General features: G+C 57.5%; 1 protein-coding gene across 2 annotated transcripts; it reads right to left on the reverse strand.

The window, feature by feature from the left end:
• Window positions 1–562: 562 nt before the first annotated feature.
• Celf5 (CUGBP Elav-like family member 5) lies at window positions 563–19420 on the reverse strand. Of its 2 annotated transcripts, none has more exons than XM_051139603.1 (12): window positions 19225–19420; window positions 14165–14247; window positions 8901–8949; window positions 8222–8350; window positions 7059–7138; window positions 5852–5998; window positions 4780–4921; window positions 4544–4690; window positions 3784–3852; window positions 2665–2745; window positions 954–1097; window positions 563–826 (listed from the first exon to the last, which is right to left on the reverse strand). In XM_051139603.1, exons 1-12 carry the CDS (start codon window positions 19367–19369, stop codon window positions 699–701), a joined length of 1344 nt encoding a protein of 447 aa, XP_050995560.1. In that variant the 5' UTR covers window positions 19370–19420; the 3' UTR covers window positions 563–698. The 2 variants fall into 2 exon arrangements, with proteins under 2 accessions (XP_050995560.1, XP_050995559.1); XM_051139602.1 differs by having other exon boundaries at window positions 3790–3852; window positions 8898–8949.
• Between the last annotated feature and the right edge of the window lie 996 nt (window positions 19421–20416).

The raw sequence follows: 20416 nt of genomic DNA on the forward strand, positions 1-20416 counted from the left end.
TTGGGTTTTTTTTTTTGGTGTGTGTGTGTTTTGTTTGTTTGTTTTTTGCTTATTTGTTTGGCGTATTTGGTTTTCGTTGTTTTGTGAGATTATGAGTGGCATACACTCTGGGTTTTGTTAAACCCACTAGACATGAAATTAGGAGACAGGACTCTCGGGGTCCGCGGGAACTGGTGGGGACAGAAGTGGGGGGGCCTGGAGGCTATGACAGTGTTGTCATCTCCTCTGTTTCAGTCCTGGGCATTCCAAGTTCAAACGTGGGGACCCAGGTCTGCGGTCTGCGCATCCTTTCTCTGGTTTTAGGGCTGGGGAAACAGCTTCACAGGATGGGATAAAAGCCCCGCCCATCACACTCTGCACCCCAGACCTTAGATGGTCACGGGAGCACGGGAGTGGACTCCTATTCATTCTTCAAAACTTTCCCTTGTAAGCCCCCTAGGTAAGAGCTCCTTAGCTTTCCATTTCCCTACCCTAGGCCCACCCCCTCTGCCACCCAAACCACAAGGTGATGGGGGAGGAGTTTTATCCCCAGTTGGCCACTTCCCCACCCCCCCACCCCCACCCTCACCCCCAGGGTCTGGAGAGTGAGCTTGGGATGGGGGGGGGAGGTTAGATGACACCAGGACTGGGCAGGGCACAGGGCCGCCTGGCGGCTCACCTGGGGCCAGACCCACAGCGCGGAGGGGCTGTGGGCGTGGTCAGTACGGGTGTCCTGGGTCTTTGGGTCTCTTCAGCTGCACCTTCAGCCTCTTCATACCAATCTGAAAGCCGTTCATGGCCTGGATGGCCGCCTGCGCGCTGGCCGGGTGGTCAAAGCTCACGAATCCTGAGGGAACAAAGTGACTCTGGAGCTGGTGAGGGGCCGTGGTCTTGGCTGCCGGTAGCTAACGGCGGTGGACTCGTGGGCCTCTAGGGGTGGGCGGGGCCTCACTCTAGTGGGCGGGTCCACTTACCGAAACACTTGCTCTGGTTGGTAGCCCGATCCATAAACACCTTGGAGGAGATGATATTGCCGAAGGGGAGGAACATCTGGGTCAGCTCCGTGTCTCCAAACTCCTGGGGGAGGTGGTAGATAAACAGGTTACAGCCTTCGGGACCTGTAGGTGGGGGAGAGAAAGACATAAAGGCCCCAAGGAGAGGAGGAGGACCCCCCCCCTGAGTTGGGGTCCAGTCCTTGTCTCTGGTTTTGGATGGAGTGAGAGGCGTCTCCAGACACCCAGAGGGAGTGGCAGGGAGCAGGGATGGGCCCTGAGAGCCTTGATTCCCTCCCGCAATGCCGTCCCCCCAGTCAGAGAGCAAGCGTCTCCTTCCGTGCTGGAACCCCACAAGCCCTCAGGTGACCCCCAAAGCCCTGTGTCCTCGGCTGCCAGCCTCCATCTCCTGGCTGTGCACTGGTGTCAGGAGATCCGGGTGACTGGGTGGGGCCCAGTAGTGACTCTGAGGCCCTTGTGCTAGTCTAAGATACAGCTGCCATTTAGAAGAAGCCTGAGACGGGCATGGTAGTGGCACGCGCCTGTAATCTCAGCAGTCAGGAGGCAGAGGCAGGTGGATCGCTGTGAGTTCGAGGCCAGCCTGGTCTACAAAGCAAGTCCAGGACAGCCAGGGCTACACAGAGAAACCCTGCCTCAAAAAAAAAAAAAAAAAAAAAAAAAAAAAAAAAAAAAACACACACACACACACACAAACAAAACAAAAAACCCCAAAAACAAAAAGGAGGAGGAGAAGCAGCAGCTGCCTGGATGCCAGGTTGGTGCCACACACCCATCATCCCAGAACTTGGGAGGCTGAGGCAAGAGGACTGCTGTGTTTATGAGCCTAGTGTGAGTTACACAATGAGAACTTGTATCAAGAGAGAGACAGAGACAGAGAGAAAACATTCATTCTAATGAGGCTGCCTGTCCATCTAGTTAATTTTAGGGGACACGTGAGCCCCAGGTCAGGGTTACCATGCTTCGTGGTGAGCACTTTCACCTGCTGAGCCATCCTCCTGCCCTAGACCTGAAGGAAGGCCTGGGAGAGGCCTACACGGCCAGCCAGCCCCAAATGTCCACTGAGGTCACCCTGTGGTTAGTTTCAGGACTAACATGTCCTCCTGCTGGTGGCTTGAGGTGCACAGTGTCCAGGGGACGCGGCGCAGCCCAGAGGAGAGCAATCCAGGGACTGGTCAGGGCTGCACACCCCAGTCCTCTCCTGGTTCACAGGCAGTGGGAAAAAGGGGGGGACTCCTGGGGAGAATACCCATATGCCTGGAACTTCCCAATGCCTCCTGGTCTACACAGGTAGGGCCAGGGTGCCTGAGCTGCAGACTGGGAAACTGAGGCAGGTCGTTAAGTACTCTCTGATCACTGCGCCCAGCCAGAAGAGGATGTGAGTGGCTCTGGGTCGCGTCTTTCCGCACATCTTCCACAGGCTTGGCTTTACTGGGAAGGCCTCAGTTTACCCAAGATAACTCCTCCGACTCCTGCTTCCTCCCATATGCCTTCCACAGGCTTGGCTTCACTGGGAAGGCCTCAGTTTACCCAAGATACCTCCTCACACAAACGCGCACCAAAAAAGGGGTTTCCTCGCTCGTCCATAGGGGGTGGGAACCGCAAGGGCCGCTGTTCCATGGAGGGGCGAGGTCAGCAGTGCAGGTGAGGGCGGGGCTAGCAGGGGTCGCCTCACCTTCACGCTGCTGTTGCAGGAGGTGCGGAGGCTGCGGGACGCTGTGCGCCACGGGCGCGATGGCCGCGGTAGGATACATGGCTGTGGAGAGCAGAGGTGGTGCTGAGGAACGGGACCAGGGCAGGGGGTACGGTCTGAGGCAAGGGGCGGGCAGAGGGGCGGGGTGAGGTGGGGCCAGAGCTGAGGCTGTGTTGAGGGCAGGGCTAGGTCTGAGCAGGGTCTTGGACCAGGTCTTGGACCAGGGAAGGGAGAAGGAAAGGAGAGTTCACAGGCAGGTAAGGGTAGAACTAGGGTGGGCGTGGCCATAGCAGCAAAATATTGAGCGGTGGGCCCTGACCCTAGCTCCAAGTCTCTGCCCTCCCCTATGCCTCTCTGGTTCTCCATGAACTGTGGTCCTGGCCCAGCTCCACGTGCCCTAAGCCCACCCACCAGTCCTAGCTCTGCCCCTCATCTTTGTCCCTGCCCTTTCCTGTCCCCACTGCCACTCTGGCTGTGCCTTGCCCCCAGACCCTGGTGCCACTTCTGGCCCCGGCCCCACCCTACCCTCCACTCAAGGGAGCAGGCCCAGTGGTGGGCAGGAGGCAGGGTTCTGCGTGGGGTTAGGCTGGGGTGGAGGGAGTGGGGCAGGGGCGTGGCCGCAGCAGGAAGGGCAGAATGGAGAGAGAGGGTGTAAGGGGGGGACCCACAAGGCAGTGGGAGTTAGAGCTGAAGACAGATGGGGTCCTGATGGAGACTGTGGCCAGGACTCAACACAGGGGCAGGATGAAATCGCGTCTAATGAACTTAGTGAGGGGCTCTGCTTCTTGGGGTCGGGCTAGGAGTTCAGGGGCCAGGCACTGGGTGGGAGCAGCTGTCAAGAGGTGAGGGCCAGAGTCAAGACTTAGGTGGGGCAGAGCCACACAAGGACACAGAGGACAGCCAGAGGAGGGAGTGAGGTCCCTGAGGGCCCTGGGGAGATGTAGAGAGTGCTAGGCTTAAGGCACTTGCATATTTCTTAGGGGGCCCGTGGAGGGTGGGACCCCAAACAGCGCAGAACAGGGGCCCAGGGCGTGCGTGCAGGTGGGTGAGACCCTGAGGTGTGACTAGGACTGCTGGGCCACAGGGTCAGGACAGGATGGCCTCTACCTGTGTACTGCTGGACTCCGGAGAAGGCAGGATGGAGGGTCTCAGCCACAGTGGGGCTCTGAGCTGTGGGGGAGAGGGTTAACTGAACCCTGACACACACAACCGCCCAGGAAAACTGCAGCTCAACTAACCCAGGGCCCTGGAGAGCAAAGGAAGGGAACCAACCGAAACCATGGCCCACCAGCCCCAACCCTGCCCCCTCTGCACCCAGGAAACCCCTCATGTGGGAGTCACCTGCCACTCCCTCATCCAGCCTGTGAGGACCCCCCCACCCCCGCCCCATGGTGTAGGCCATCAGCACGTGGGTGTGGCTGCCCACGGCCATCATCTCAGGTGGAGGCTAGAGGATTGCCCTTGGTCCAGCCTGAGCTACAGAGGGAGTCTAAGAGCAGCCTGGGTACACAGGGAATTGAAGGCCAACCTGGACTACATAATATGACCCCCATGTCAAACAGCAAACAAGGTGAGACGCGTCCCTAATACTGGCTGAATGCCACGACCCCCTCCAGCCTTTGATGTCACCTGTCCCGTTTTCCAGTTCCGGAACTAGAATTTGAACCCAGAACCCAGTGGGTGTGTGGTTCTGATGGGGCCTCCCTCCCCAGCCTCTTCCTGTGCTCTTACCGGCCTCTAGAAGTCCTTCACCCTGCCCTGCCATGCTCAGGGTGTCATGCTGTGGGGACTAGGTGTGTCCCCCCAGTTGCTAGGCCCATTCTAGCACCATCCTAGGCTCTGGGACACTCTCCCAAGTTACCTGGGTAGGGCACAAGGCCATTGGCATACACGGTCTCCAGGGCAGGGTGGCTCCCAGGGAAGGGCAGGACGCCTGGGAAGCCATTGGGGATGGGCGCCACCAGGCCAGGGACAGCGGCAGTGCCTAGCAGTGGGGGTGAATGTAGCCCTGAGGAGGGGGAGAGGGTCAGACATGGTAACCCAGACATGGTGGGGCATCACCCGACTGTCCCGAGGCCTCCCAGAAGCTGCTCTCACCAGAGGCTGGGGCGATCGGTGTGGCAGGCAGACCGTTAAGGCTGACGGCGCCAATCTGCTGAACGTGGCAAGGAGGGAAGACCACACCGGGGCTCAGGTAGCTGCCAGAGGTGGACAACACTGTTGTCTGCTGCTGCATGAGCTGGGGGCAGAGATCAGGGCTCAGTCAATAAGTAGGGCTCAGCTCCAGGTGAGTGTTTGGTTTTGGATCAGGTTTAACAGGCTTCAGCATTTGGTTTGGAGAAAAGGCTCAGTCTGGGTTTAGGGCTGAGTTAGAAACTGAGGCTCAGACTTGGGTTAAGGTTCCTTCTAGGATCAGGGCCAAGTTAGAAACTGAGGCTCAGTTGTGGATCAGGATTCAGCCCAGAATCAGTCTAGGCTCTGGGATCTGATAAAGCACAGGATCGAGGCTCAGACTTCACCCAGAACTAGGTTTAGAAATAAGGTTCCAACACTTATATCCAGATTGGGACCTAGCCTGCCTAGGAAGAAGGCACAGCCTGGGATCATGGATCAGTCAATGATCAAGACTGAGTCAGGAGCCAGGTGCGGTGGCGCACACCTTTAATCCCCAGCACTCGGGAGGCAGAGGCAGGTGGATCGCTGTGAGTTCGAGGCCAGCCTGGTCTACAAAACGAGTCCAGGACAGCCAAGGCTACACAGAGAGACCCTGTCTTGAAAAACCGAAACAGAAAAACTAAAAAAAAAAAAAAAAAAAAAAAAAAATACTGAGCGAGGAGCTGGGTTGACATTAGCCTTGAGGGTTGAGCCAGAGTTGGACGAAATGCAGACGATGGATTCTAGGCTCCAACCTTTTGGGTCAGAATGGGATGGTAGCGTTCTGCCCACAGGCCAGTGCCTGGGATTAGGGGCTCAGTCAGGGCGGGTGGCGGTGTTTAGGGCTGTGCATCAAGATCTGGGCTTTCCGCCTGGGAGTGGGGCTCTCAAACCTGTCTGGACTGGAGGGCTCAGCCCTGGCCAGGACAGGCCCCTGGGTCACATAGGATGAGCAACAGGCAGAGGCCAAGGTGGGACAGTGTGGACTCGGTGCCCACGTGCCGGGGCCACTCACAGCCTGGGCGTAGGCACTGTAGGGGCTGAAGGGGAGGGTGAGGGACGGTGTCAGGATGCCCAGCTGGCCAACCATCTGCTGCATACGCCGCAGTGTCCGCTCTTTATCCGTGTCTGCGAACTTGACCACCAGGCTGGAGGAGGCTCCCTGTAAGGACAATGTGTGGAGCTGGGGTGGGAGGGCAAGGGTAGCCAGGACTTGGGGGCTCCCCAAGAACGAGAGTAGAGATGCCGACAATCCCTACGTCAACATCCGGGAGAGGCAGGACCACACAAGAAGTGCGTAGGCCTTGTCATCCTGGGCCTTGGCACTGTGGCGGCACAGCCACAGTGTCTGCGGGGTAGCTGTAGCCAAGGTGATAGGTGGAGCATGCGGGATCCAAAGGTTGCGTCTTGGACAAAGGGCGGGGGGACTCCTAGCTGTAGCCACACCCTCAAGGCTGCCCTTATCCTGGCCCTTCCTGGTAACTGGGCCCAGAGGCTCCCAGCCTAGCTTGCAAACACCCTCTTGGTCAGAAACCCCACTCATAGGCTCATCATAAGGAGGCTGGTCCTGGGGGTGACCTGAACCTGCCTGGCATGTGAGGGAGGCAACTGCTCTTAGGCTGGGGACTCTGTTTCGCTGCAGTGATGCACACTCCTGGGGGCCCTCCACGGGGAAGCACCACAGCCATACCTGGGCGGTTCCATACTGAGACCTTGGACCCTGTTCCCCACCCTTCCTTGGTCACATGGGTCACCCGGACGGCATCCCCCCCCCCCCCCCCCCGCCACTATCTCCTTACAGTCTCTGCAGATGAACCCACATCCTTCACGAGACCAGAGCTCCGCGCCCGGCCAGGTGCCCGGCCTCCTCACCCTTCACCACTGCAGCCGTGACGTAAAGGACCCATGTAAATGGCCTGGCGCCCACCTCACTGTGTGTGCTCCTAGGACAGACTCCATAGTCTCTATGTATTCATCAGTGGCTGTCCCTGCTTCTCAGCCCGTGTCACTGCCACAAGCTAAGGACCTCAATTGCCCCAGGACAGCGTCTGGTCACACACAGCCCTGATCATGGCCTGGGCTGTGCGTTTGTCTGCCCTCCTGTCTGAAGCAGTCAGTGAAGGGATGACTACGTGCACACCACCCATATCTCCCGCCAGCCCGCCCGCCAGCCCTCATCTTCCCTACCAGCCCCACTGCAGCCAAGTGCAGCTCTCACTCACCGGCATGGTCTGGCTGCCATGCAAGGCATGGATGGCCGCCTGGGCCTCCGTGTGGGAAGAAAACTTCACGAAGGCACAGCCTGGGAAGGGAGGGAGGAGGAGGTGAGGGACGGGAGGACTGAGGGGATGTAGGGGATGTGGAACAAAGGGGAGATGAAGCCCTTGATTGCCACTCATGAACAACAGCAACGTGAGTTTACACAGATAAAGGGAGGACAAGGACAGTCAGAACAGACAAGACACACTACCATCCACTAGGGACAGAGACTCAGTTGTCAACCACAAATTCAGCTAAATAGAAAGTCAGTCATCTACCTCCACTATCCCCATCCAGCTGTCTGTCTGTCTGTCCATCAACATACACACCCACCCATCCATCCATCCACCCATCCATCCACCCACCCACCCATCCATCCACCCATCCATCCATCCATCCATCCACCCACCCATCCACCCACCCACCCATCCACCCACCCACCCATCCATCCATCCACCCATCCATCCACCCACCCACCCATCCATCCATCCATCCATCCATCCATCCATCCACCCACCCATCCATCCATCCATCCACCCATCCACCCACCCACCCACCCATCCATCCATCCATCCACCCATCCATCCATCAACCCACCCATCCATCCATCCACCCATCCACCCGTCCACCCACCCATCCACCCACCCACCCATCCATCCATCCATCCATCCATCCATCCATCCACCCATCTATCCATCCACCCATCCATCCACCCACCCACCCATCCATCCACCCATCCACCCACCCACCCATCCATCCATCCATCCATCCACCCACCCACCCATCCATCCATCCATCCACCCACCCATCCATCCATCCATCCTATGGGTCCACACAACCATCTACCCTTCTTGTATGGACCTCCCCTCCCCACCACCTCCTCGCCCCATGCAGCCTCATCTCTTCTCATAGGCCCTGACCAATCACCCTCCCCACCTAGCCACAACCCCCCACACCACCTGCTCCGCCCCTTTTCCACAGGCCATGCCCACCGCCAGTCCTAGCCCACTTGCTAGTCCCGCTAGCCACGCCTCTCTGCACCTGTGCCAAGATCAACCCCGCCCCTCCTGCCCCTCCCTAAGCCCCGCCCCGCCCCAAGGCCCCGCCTCCACCGCTTGCCAGTTACCTTTGCTGCTGCCGTCGGGTCCCCGCAGCACTGTGCACTCGTCGATGACACCAAAGGGCTGGAAGAGCCTGAGCACGTCTTCCTCCGACTGCTGCTTGTTGAGCATGCCCACAAACAGCTTCCGGTCCCCTGTGGGCGGATTCCCGGCCCACGGCCCGCTGAGCCTGCGCTGGCCCCACAGACCCTCAGCCCCCGCCCGCGCCGCCCCAGGACCTTTGCTCAGGCCGCCCCACTGCCCAGTCGCCCAGGGATAAGAGCCAGGTTGCTAGGCTGTCAGTCACTGGGTTGAGAGGGAGAGAGGAATAACAGCAGAGACACTGGGGGGGCGTCAGGAAGGAAGAGTCAGGAGGTGGGGGATGGTTAGAATCAGGAGGCAGGATGAGAGGGGCGGGCGGGGCAGTTCTTGTCCAGATTAACAGCAAGATGGAGAGTGACAGGGACTAGCAAGGCTGGGCTCTACCGAGTTCCTACACATACATGGGATCCAAACAGCCTGCCCACACCTGTCCCTGTGCCCCAAGTCTGCAGCCTTCAGGTACCCCGTGAGGGAACAGGGAAGGTATGGGGGTATCCGAAGTCTGAGGGAGCAGTCGGAGCCAGCCGGGGGCCCCAACCCTGAACTGAGGCTGCAGACAGGACGCGCTGCACAGGCCTGCAGCCACAGGGCGGTTACTACTACCTCCACGACTCTCACTGTCCGCTGGCTTCACCTGGATCGGCCGCGCCATCTGTGGAAAGGGGGGACACGGTCAGGGTGGCAGGGGACAGTTGGGGCACAAGCAGCAGCTGCTTGCCGATGTCTTAGCACACACTGGAGCCCCGTGCAGCTGAGGTTTGCCTGGCAAACTTAGCTTTCAAAACCCAATGATGCCGGGCGTGGTGGCGCATGCCTTTAATGCCGGGCGTGGTGGCGCACGCCTTTAATCCCAGCACTCGGGAGGCAGAGGCAGGCGGATCGATGTGAGTTCGAGGCCAGCCTGGTCTACAAAGTGAGTCCAGGATGGCCAAGGCTACACAGAGAAACCCTGTCTCGAAAAACCAAAAACAAACAAACAAACAAACAAACAAACAATCAAAACCCAATGATAACTATCTCCAGAACAGGACAAAATGGCCTGATTTCCCCGAGCTTTGTGTGCAAATGTCACGTTGCGATTTCTGTCTTTGAGAAGTCAGTCCGTTTCTGAGCCCTGCGTCTGGCCTTGGCTAAGTGACTTCCTCCAGCACCGAACATGAACTGGAAGCCGAAACTCTGAACCTAGGATGCTTGAGACCTCGTTGCTCTCTGGACACCGAGGCCAAGCGTGCTAGCCCAGGCTAGCCCCTGGATGGCTCCCAGGAGGACTCATCTAGCTAGCCCAGGGAACCGCGCACAAACACACAGTCCCAGGACAGGCTAACGGTGACAACAGAGTGCAGCCTGAGGGTTGGGGGTCGCATGCGCATCTGGGAGGCTTTATGTGCCCTTCCACTGTCCCAGGATGGAGTCGCCCTCCTGACCAGGAGACTCACATAGGTGAACTCCTACTTGTCTTTCAAACCCAGCTCAAAAAAGCAGGCAGCAGCGGGGTGTGGTGGCGCGCGCCTTTAATCTCAGCACTTGGGAGGCAGAGGCACTGTGAGTTCAAGGCCAGCCTGGTCTACATCGAGAGTCCAGGACAGCCAAGACTACACAAAGAAACCCTGTCTCTGGAAAGAAAAACAAATACAAAAACAAAAAAACAGCAAGCAGCAATCCTCCCTTCCCTCAGGGCTCCTCGCAGCCTCCTGCCTCTGTCCCCTTCCAGAGAAGGGGCCTCTGTGTCACCACACCGTGGAAGGAGGGGGACCAAGAGGGCCCAGGGTCAGCTCAGGTTAGCCCCTCCATACACAGCTCTGTGCCTCGGGCTCCAGCTTTGGGTCTCTGGGCCAGAGAAACCGCTCAATGAACAGAAACTTGTCCCATTTGCGCCCAACCTGAAAATCCTGGGACCGAGCCCAGCGCATCCCCGCTCCGCTCCATGGCCCCTCACATGTCCGCCCCGCCTCTTCACGCCCCCGCGGGCCCTCAATGTCTTCACCTTTACCCCCCACCTCAAGTACTGTCCCCACCCGGCTGTGTACGTCCAACGAAGTCCACCCCCACCCCCACCCCCTCCCCAAGCACCGCCCCTCCCCCCATAACCCCCCTCTCGCATGCTTCCGACTTCCTTTGGGCCCCTCCCCTTCCGGAATCCTTCTCCGCCTGCCCCAAATTGGGGAGCCCCTCCCCTCCTCTGAGACCCTCCCAGGGACCCGCACTACCTGCCCTGCCCCCCACCGGCCAGATTCCCCCAAAACACACCCATATCCCATCCCCTCTGCACCTGGGTACCACACCCCACCCCGAGGTGGGGGAGGCGATCTGAACCGGATAGTTCTGCTTCTGGGGTCAGGACGCCCAGGAGGGGTGGGGGGGACAAGGCAGGGGAGGGGTCCCACAGATCTAGCCTTTCGTTCCCCCCTACGGCCCCTCCCATACGCCCCCGCCAGCCCCCCCCCCCCCCCCTCGCCATCCTCTCTAGCACCTTGGGCAGATGAAGATGGGGTTGCCATGGCAACGCTGATTCACCCCACGGAAGCTGGCAGTTGTTGCTGCCATGGAAACCGCCTCTGTGGGGGCCCCCTCCGAGTTCAGATCTCGCCTCGCACAAAAGAGATTTAAATATAATCTTTCAGAGACGAGGAATGGGGAGGAGGGAGGAAGGCGCTCTGTCTCCATCACCCCATTACGGACCTTGGTCCTCAGCACTCCCGGGTCCCCCTTACATCTCCAGATAAGGGGCCACAGAGCGCCCATCCCGCCCGTATCACGTGCCTCCGCCACGCATCTGAGCTGGGGCTCCCCCACACACACCCTGCCCTCCCCCCTGCTCCTTCTGCAGCTCCCCTTCCCATCCTCTTCCTCTCCACATTCACTCTACAGACCCTTCACGTTTCCAATTGGGTTAAGATTTGGGGGGGACCAGGAGGATCCACCCTCACTAGTGTCTCAAAGTGGGACAACAAAAAAAGAAGTTGATCATGACCACGCAGGAGAAAGTCTCGGTGGGTTTTGAAGCAGGAGTGGGGTGGGGTTGTTGGGGAGACCATGTCTCTGAGGTGTGTGTGTGTTAGAGGTGGCGCAAGTGCGGGCTTTGGACAATCTCAGCCGGCCTCGCTAGGGCCGTGCAGATTTCTCCTGCAGTGGCCAACTTTTACCTTCGGAAGATTCGAGAACCAGCAGAGATACCAGGCATCCATGAGCAGCCACCGTGCACCCACCTCTCCCGCCTTGACACAGCCCCACCCACTCTGCACTCCATGTCTCCCTAGCACCCCAGCTGCCTCTCATCCTGGCATTCAAGGCCTCCAGCAAGAATCAGCTGGCAGGCCAGGCGTGGTGGCGCGCACACACACCTGTAAGCCCAGCACTCGGGAGGCAGAGGCAGGTGGATCTCTGTGAGTTCGAGGCCAGCCTGGTCTACAGAGTGAGTCCAGGACAGACAGGGCTACACAGAGAGACCCTGTCTTGAGAAGCCAGAAGAAAAACAAAAAACAAAGAAGAATCAGCTCTCCCTACACTTTTCAAAGCAGACACCTTCCTCGATGCTCCCAAAGGAGAATCGATATCCTCGCCCCGTCCACAACCTTTGCTGATCACATTGACGCCCAGAGGCCGAGATAGTACCAGACCAACTGGGTGAGCCCTTGCAGAATTCTACACAGCCATGAAAAGGTGCGGGAAGACTTTTAGTGGGGATGACAGGGGAAGAGGACGGGGGCCTGAGGGCCCACGCAGTGGGTAGACCCTGCACAGAGTGTGCAGCCTGTGTGCGTGAATGGGGCTCGGTGGCGGGTCCACCTCAGTGTTCTGTCACCCCTGACCCTGAGGCTCTTTATGGAGGTTCTAGGCTGGGGCCTCGGTCCCCACACAGGGAACCACACTATGATAACACTGCTTAGGTCCAGGAAACAGGGTGGAGACCCCTGACGACCTGACGCGTGTCTCTCCTGTCCCAAGCCTTAGTCTTCCTGTCTGTTGGGCTGACACAGCATGGCAGGGAAACCGAGGCCAGGAGCTGTGGCTGGAGCCCAACCCCCAGATTCCCAACAAAGAAAGATCTGGAACGTCAATGTTCCGTGTCATCTGCGCCTGACCCGATGGAGGGGTCATGACGATGGGATGCAGCTGTAGAGTCTCACATTCCAGTGCCTGCCTCCTCGCCTGTGGTGGGATTGGGAGTCTAGAACATTCTGAATCTTCCCAGTCCATGTCAATTTCTCAGTATTAAACGACATCAGTGCCTCACTTATGAGTCCCAGCATCAAGAGGACACTTTAGGCTCAGGGTCCTGAGTCGACGCTGACAGACCTTGTTCCTGCCCCACAGTTGCGTTTCTAATAAAGTTTTATTGGCACAAGGCCTGTCTCTTGTACTATCTTCAGAGTCCTGCACGGATGGGGGTTGGGGAGAACCAATTGATGGTGGAGAGATGATGGCGCTGAGTAGCCACGAGCAGGCCGCTGACTTCCAATTCATTGGAAGGTCCGCAAATGTGGGTTTGATATTGACGCCTGATCTTATTCGGAGAAAACGGTTTAGCACAATTTGGGCCCTGCCTGTCTATGTCAGCTGTGATCCCGAGTCCACTGCTGCTGGCAAAACCACCCTGCACTCGGAAGGTAGCGCAGAGCCTGTCTGGGCTACATGTAACAGTCACTCTCCTCAAATTTATGACAATGCAAGAAAACCGGATGTGACGAGTAAGCAGAGACAGAATGTCCCGGTGGCTGTGCTCCATTTGTTCATATGTACTTCTGCCTTTTAAATTTTTTAATGGTGGCGCACGCCTTTAATCCCAGGACTGGGGAGTCAGAGAGAGGTGGATCACTGTGAGTTCGAGGCCAGCCTGGTCTACAAAGCGAGTCCAAGACAGCCAAGGCTACACAGAGAGACCCTGTCTCAAAAAAAAAAAAATTTTTTTTTAACCTTTTAATGTCTCAAAAATTCTCAATAAAAGACATGTCTGGCCTCATACTGTTAACAATTAACGTTTTCCCAGAAACTTCTTTGTGTTCTAAGAAAAGGCCTCTCTGTACTGTGAGTACACGCTGGGTCACTCTTTGTGGATGCTGAGTCCCAGCCTCTTTCCGCTCCATGCCAGGAGTCACCCTTGCTTGGGTGAGACCCCCTCTTAAGCTGCCAATCAGTGAGCTTCTTAGGTTCCCACCAGGACTTGATACTCCACACCCCACATCTGTCCCAGGCATCTGTCCACTAGTCAGTATAGTGTTCACACCCGCTAACATGCCCCTGGCCACACGGTCCTCTCTCCTGACCTCATACCTGGCTATCCAGAATAAAGCTACATCCACACCCTCATGAGTGACCAGGCTTGGGAAGAGGTTCCTCAGTCCCCTGGGTGAGGAAGGAGCAATGGGCACAGGGACAAGGGGCAGAGGAGAAGGGAGGTGGGGAGGTGGGTGCAGGGCCAGGGACAGGGGTGGGGAGATGGGTGCAGGGCTGGGGACAGGGGTGGGGAGGTGGGGCAAGACAGGCTCCAGTCTCTTCTCTGTGGTCAGGAGGCCCTGACCAGCATTTCCCCTGTGTCCCTGCCCCCTTCCTCCCTCTCCATCACCCCTTCCGCTCCAGGCACAGGTGTCTCCCCACTCCTCCCATGCCTGGCTGCCCTGCCACGGAGCCTTTGCACAGCCGTAGCTGTTAGTGAGGCTTGTTTCTGACCAGGCCAGCTTGTGCCATATCATTCCTGTGATGCACAGAGGCCAGCATACAGCAGGTGCCCAACAGATATTCACGTTTACGGCTCTTTTTCTATCTCCTCTTGTGTCCAGAAGCCCCAGGACATTCAGCCCTGTCGTCTGCTTGTCGCGTCCCGACCCCATGCCGCTGAGAACGCACCCTCCGCTCCAAGGTGTACTCACCCCCGGCAGGGTCTTCTGCTCGTGCAAGGCTGTCTGAGCTTTGATGGCAGAGTCCCTGGCGCAGTATGTGAGGAAGGCACAGCCTGGCAGGAGAAACGGCATGTGAGGAGGAGGTGTGGCTTTGATCCCACGAAGACCCAAAGGTGAGCGGCAGCCCAGGCGCAGAGATAGACGAAAATTCCCACAGTGGTCCAGGCACACCATGGAGTATTACTCGGCTGTGAACAGGCTGGACTGAGGCTCTGACACCCGCATAGCATTAAAAGGCCGTGAGGGCATCTAGCTAAGCACAAAAGGCCACACAGTATGGGCTCCAGCACAGAGAATTCCGAGAGCAGAAGAAACCAGACACAGGAAGTGGACTTGTAGGTGCTGAAGAGGGAGAGCTGAGGGCTGCCAGCAGAGAGCAAAGACGGAATCGTCCTCCCTCCTGCACGTCTTCCCGCCTTCCTGTACCACCTCCCCCACATGAGGGAAACCCCCGGGCCACTGGGGAGGTGTCGCTGTCCGTGGTGCTGAAGATCCTCTCTCCTCATCCCTGCCCCCTCCCCTTCCTGGTCTGGCCCAGAAGGTCCAGTCAGTTCCGGTCTGAACCCCAACACTGGAAAGTCATCCCTCTTGTCTGAGTGCCCACTTTCAGACTTGGAGACGAATGGCGTATTAAGAGGTTCCTGAGCACTGGGCACCCCTAAATCTGGGAACCTCTGAGAATGAGGAGAAAGTCTCCACAGCACAGTCAAGAAAGGCTTGGGGTTCACACTCAGCTAAAGGCCACCACACACCACAGTTCTCCTGTGCAGGACCTGGGGCTCGCTGGCTTGGCTGGATGCCCCTTCCACCCACCTCTCTGGTCTCTAGATTTCAAAGGTATCACCACACATGGCTCTGGCGTGCCCCTATGCAGATGACCCTGAGGCAGAGACAGACAGACGTTCAGAGCTGAGATCGTCCTGGGGACAAGTGAAAGGGGCCACCCAGGCAGGAGGCACAGTCAGTACCTCAGGAGGTGCCCCTAAATTGTTCAGGAGTCTCTAACGTAACTGGGTGTTCTTATTTCCAGATCGCTCACGAGGTGAAGCCAGGCTCTGAGAGGTACAGCAGCCTCCCTGGGGGTACACAGCAAGTCGGAAACATCTGCTTTTCAACCTAGTGGGGTGAGGCAGGTGTGAAGGATGAAGGATTTCTGAGATTCAGAAAATTCTGGAATGTTGTTGAAGAGGCTACATCCACATTATTTTATTTTTAGGCTTTTAGATCCTGGAACCATGAGGCACCAGGTGGCAGGCAGTTCTGAGCCATCTGAGGATGCTGGGAATCACACTCAGGTCCTTGAGGAGAGTGGTGTTTGCTCTGAGCCGCTGATCCATCTCTCCAGCCTCCCACCCATTTTAATTTGGAAACGGGCTTTTTGCCAGCTCTGTTGCCAAAGCTAGCCTTGACTGATGATCCTCCTGCCTCAGCCTCCTCAATGCTGGGGTCACAGACGTCTACCAAGATGCCCAGCTGGACACTCACCTCATAGCAAGAAGCTCCTGTGGCCCTACCCTGTCATCAAACCAGATGGACGGCAACCAGCTACACCCCTGAACCCACCCTGCCCTTCAATCTGTCCTTCCTGAAGCAACAACCAGAGGTGCCCATGAACATGAGTCAGTCTCTGTCCAACCACAGGCCTGCTGGTCACCTTCCTCAGCTCTTCCAACATGCTCTTTCTGTCCCAAGACCTTAGTACGGGCTATGGTCAATCTGGAACACCATCCTTCAGATAAAACAAAAACAAAAAACCACAATGCCTTCCCCACCAACTGTCCAGAATCCTACATCTGCCATTGCCTCAGCATCTGCATGAGCCCCATCTCAGTCACTCTAAGATAGATCCCAAGGAAAAGTATGCTGATAATTCATCTCCACCAGACAGTTTTGCTGTGGATATCACTATTCCATTCATCCATCCACCCACCCACCCACCCATCCATCCACCCATCCATCCATCCATCCACCCACCCACCCACCCATCCATCTATCCACCCACCCATCCATCCATCCATCCACCCACCCTCCCATCCATCCATCCACCCACCCACCAACCCATCCATCCACCCATCCATCTATCCACCCACCCATCCACCCATCCATCCATCCATCCCCCCATCAATCCATCTCCCCCCTGCCAATTGTGCACCTCCATCTATTTCTCAGCCTGTGTCTGTGTCTAATCCCTGCTTAGATTTCCCAGGGCCTTCGCTGTCGCTGTTCTCTCCCCCAAGAGCACCTGCTTGAAAACGTCTTGAGCCCTAAGGTGAGAGTGTCATCCACTCTGTGAGCCCAGGCCTTGTGCCCTGAAGTTCATTAAAAATCCCTTCCACTCTGTCCCCCTTTTCAGGAGCTTTCTCTGAGATGTGTGCTTCCAAAGAGCACCTCAGACGCAGCTAGGGAAACTGAGGCACAGGGCTGAATGCTTCCTCACTTGAAGTCTTGAGCAAGCACATGGCTGTGGCCCAGGACAACAGCTCCTCCCACACCTGTGACAGGCTGTGTGTCCCTAAGGCTGCCTGTCACTTCTAGACTCCATGTCACTTCCTCCTGCAACCAACAGCCACTGCTGCTCCCATGGTAACAGCAGGCCAGCACCCCCTCCCCACCCCCATCCTCCAGAGCACGCCAAAGCAAATGCCATCATTAACATGAAAATGCATATGGTGTGTAGAGCTGGAGAGACCCTAAGGGGTGACTTGTGCTCCCTGGAAGATGGAGGATTTTGAGGCCTGGCTGAGGGAGCCCCAACTCTCTGGATGGTCCATGGGCCCCTATCTCTTCTTAAGCCACCCTCCCTCCCTTTTCTGCATCTCTGTCCAGCATGTGGGGGCCTAGTTCACCCTGGGACCCCAACCCTGTTGTTATGGGCTATCTCGAAGATGCACCCCAGAAACAAATCCATTGAAATATTGACAGGAGGGGCTGGAGAGATGGCTCAGAGGTTGAGGGCACTGGCTGCTCTGCCAAAGGTCCTGAGTTCAATTCCCAGCAACCACATAGTGGCTCACAGCCATCTATGAGATCTGATGCCCTCTTCTGGCACACATGCAGGCAGAGCACTGTACACATAACAAATAAATAAATCTTTAAAGAAAAAAAAAAAAAGGAAATACTGACAGGAGGCTCCAGGTTCTCTGCTCTGTCTTCTTTTGCCTGAATCCCAGAGAGGGGCAGCCACTGGCTGACAGTTACACAGCAGAGATCCAAACAGATCTACCTTTCTTGAGCCAGGGTCAAGTAGCCCAGGCTAGCCTTGAACCTGTTATGTAGCCGAGGATGACCTTGAACTCCTGATCCTCCTAAGCATGCCAAGTTTTGGGGTGGCAGGCAAACAGCATTGCCCCTGGCCTCTAATACAGACTCCTGTCAGTATCCTAAGCCCCTCTTTTGCTGGCCTGAGGGATCCCTCCTTTTCACCGGGGTGCTACCTGGGAGGCTATGTTCCTCTAGTCCCCAGTGGCACTGCCAACAAGACTCTCTGCTGCCGGAATTCCCACCCCCAAGCAAAGTCTTTAACTGGTCCCCAGACCCCCTGGGAATACCAGAAAGGAAACAATTCCAGGTCCACAGGCCTCATGGCTCTATCTCAGGCCCTCATGCCTCGCTGTCTCCTGTCTGGAATGCCTAAGGGAGATGAGGGGGCCAGCACCCATGTTTATCCTGGAGACACAGACCACTGCCCTCAAAAGCCTCCAGGTTCCCATCAGAAGTTTCTAGAAATGAGTACTTAAGCCAGACCCTAGGCTCCTGAGCATAGAATCAGGTTTTACATTAAATCTCCAGTCTCATCTGTTTGAGAATGAGGTCGGTTGAGTAAAGCGCTGAGGTGTAGAGGGGTCCCCCCTGCCCTGAAGCCAGCCCAACCTCAGGCCCAGCTGGCCGCCAGCCCCAGGGTCTTGCATTCCTTCGTTGGCTCAGGCGGTCACTCATGCCTGCCTCCTCTCATTCATCCGTCCTTCCTCTCACTCACTTGCCCATTCACTCGTTCACCCATTCTTTCATTCATCGCCTAGGCCCACCCCAGGCGCTGAGGTCCCTCCTGGGGTCCTGCTGATAATGGAGACCCTAGTCTCAACCTTGGACTGAGACACTGGGGCCTGGGATGGAGCAGAGTGGGGCGACCCTGTTCTCCCAGATGCCTCCATGGGAGGGAGAGCCAGGTTCCTCAGCCACCTGCTGTCGAGGCCATCCATGCCCGTCCTCCTCGGCACCGGGATCCGGGCTCTGTCCAGAGGACCTCTCATTGTCTCAGCCTCAGCTCTGGCTTAGCCAGGTCCCACTTGAGCTCAGGGTGGGTGCAGAAGATCAGGAAGATGGCACCACCCAGAGAGGGCTGCTTGGGTCCCCACATCCTCTGGGCCGCAGCCTCACTCCCCTCCCCCCTCCCCAAAGCCCTGCGTCTTGTCTTTGTAGTTACCGCTCAACCCCGGGTCCTGGACATGTGTCCCGCCGCAGCCGAGCTAGCCCGGCTTTGTGAGCAGGATTGCCGGTCCGAGGTGGGAAGTTCCAGGCAGGGCCAAAGAGACAGAAAGCAATTGGGGTGGGGGGTGGGGTAGGTGACCAGGAGGATGGGGTTCCTGGTGCTCCTGGCACAGGGTGGGAGTGAGGGGGGTGTCTGGGAATGGGAGGGAGAGGGGAGAGAGAGGAAGATGCCCAGGGAGAGGAGGGAGATGGAGGGAGATGACGGAGAGCGTTGGAAGAGGAGGGAGTGGGGAGGAGGGAGGGAGAGGGGGCGGAGGACGGGAGGGGGCAGCTGGATTGAGAGCTGCACCCCCAGGGCGGAGGAGGGTGCAGAGGAAGGTGAGTGGGGGCTGGGATGCAGGGGTGCAAGAGGAGGGGTGTGGGGGAGGGTCCCAGAGGGCTCAGGTGCAAGGGAGAGGGGTGTAGGGTTAGAGGGGTGCAGGTGTAGAAAAAAGGGTACAAAGGGGCCCTTAGGGGTGCAAGACGCAGGGTACCTGGATGCAGAAGCGGGTGCAGGGGGCAGGGTGCAGGGGCGGGTGTGGGGTGTGGGGCGCGGTGCCCACCTTTGTGCACGCCGGTGTGCGGGTCCTTGAGCACCGTCAGCTCGTAGATGCGGCCGAACTGCTCAAAGAGCGGCTTGAGGTCCTGTTCGTGCAGGTGGCGCGGGATCTGGCCCACGAAGAGCTTGATGGCGTCCAGGTCCTTCATGCCGTCGGGCCGCGCCCCGGGGCGCTCGGGCCCGCTGCCGCCCACCGGCCAGGCCCGGGCAGGAGCTGCGGTGCCGCCGCCGCTTCCCTGGATCAGCGGCCCCGCCCGCGCGCGACTGAGCCACAGCGCCCCCGGTGGCCGCCGTGGGCACTGCAGGGTGGGCGGCGCCGGCCGCGGGGAAACTGAGGCCCTGGGGTGCCTGAGCCTTGGAAGAGCATAGGGGAACTGAGGCTCGGGCCTCACAGAGACATAGCGACTCGAGGGGAAACTGAGTCCCAGAGGTCCTAAAGGTCTGGGGGCTGCAGGCTGGACACGCCCCTCAGAAAGATTGACAGGTCTTCCCGCGCTGGCCATGAGATCTGTCCCGCAGTCAGGTACACTGGGGAAACTGAGGCAGGATTTCTGGGCCAGCCTGCGCTACATGATAAGAGCCTGTGTCAAGACAAAACGGGTCAGCAAGCAATGAGCAGTTCCGGAAGGGGATTGTAGGCACATAGTGAAAGCCAGCCCGCGACACCGACACAGAGGGCAGGGGAGTGACAGCTAAGGAGGGCAGAGAAACTCACAGGCCATTCCAGGACAGAAGCAGATGCCCAGGCTGGTCCTTGAAAGCAATCCTCCTGCCTCAGTTCTTGACTCCTGGGCGACAGGCCTGTGCCACCATGCTCAGCTCATATTTTTATTTTAAATTGAAGTTCCTGGTGTCATGGATGCCTGTGTCAGAGACACCACCCGTGCCCATGCCGTATGTAGTTAGAATACAGATGTTTGTTGGGTGCGGTGGTGCACACCTTTAATCTCAGCACTTGGGAGACAGAGGCAGGGGGATTACTGTGAGTTCGAGGCCAGCCTGGGATGCATAGTGAATTCCAGGCCAGCCAGGGCTATGTCGAGAGACCCTGTCTCAAAATATAATAGGTAGTATTTTATTTATCAGTTTTTGTGCATTTGTTTTAATTATTGCAATAAAATATTCTATTTGTGTGTGTTTTGATTTGTGAGACAGGGTTTCTCCATGTGGACCTATCTGTCCTGGACTCACTTTGT

Source organism: Acomys russatus, chromosome 31 (genome assembly GCF_903995435.1).
Source record: "Acomys russatus chromosome 31, mAcoRus1.1, whole genome shotgun sequence".
Taxonomy (NCBI): Eukaryota; Metazoa; Chordata; class Mammalia; order Rodentia; family Muridae; genus Acomys; species Acomys russatus.

What these genes read in the sequence shown, in the direction of transcription:
- Celf5 (XM_051139603.1), bottom strand. Translation starts at nt 19,369, where the DNA reads ATGAAGGACCTGGACGCCATCAAGCTCTTCGTGGGCCAGATCCCGCGC. An exon ending in TGGCCTTGTGCCCTACCCAG is followed by an intron (nt 3,853 to 4,543) that starts GTAACTTGGGAG and finishes TCTCCCCCACAG; the next exon opens with CTCAGAGCCCCACTGTGGCT. An exon ending in CAACCAGAGCAAGTGTTTCG is followed by an intron (nt 827 to 953) that starts GTAAGTGGACCC and finishes TTGTTCCCTCAG; the next exon opens with GATTCGTGAGCTTTGACCAC.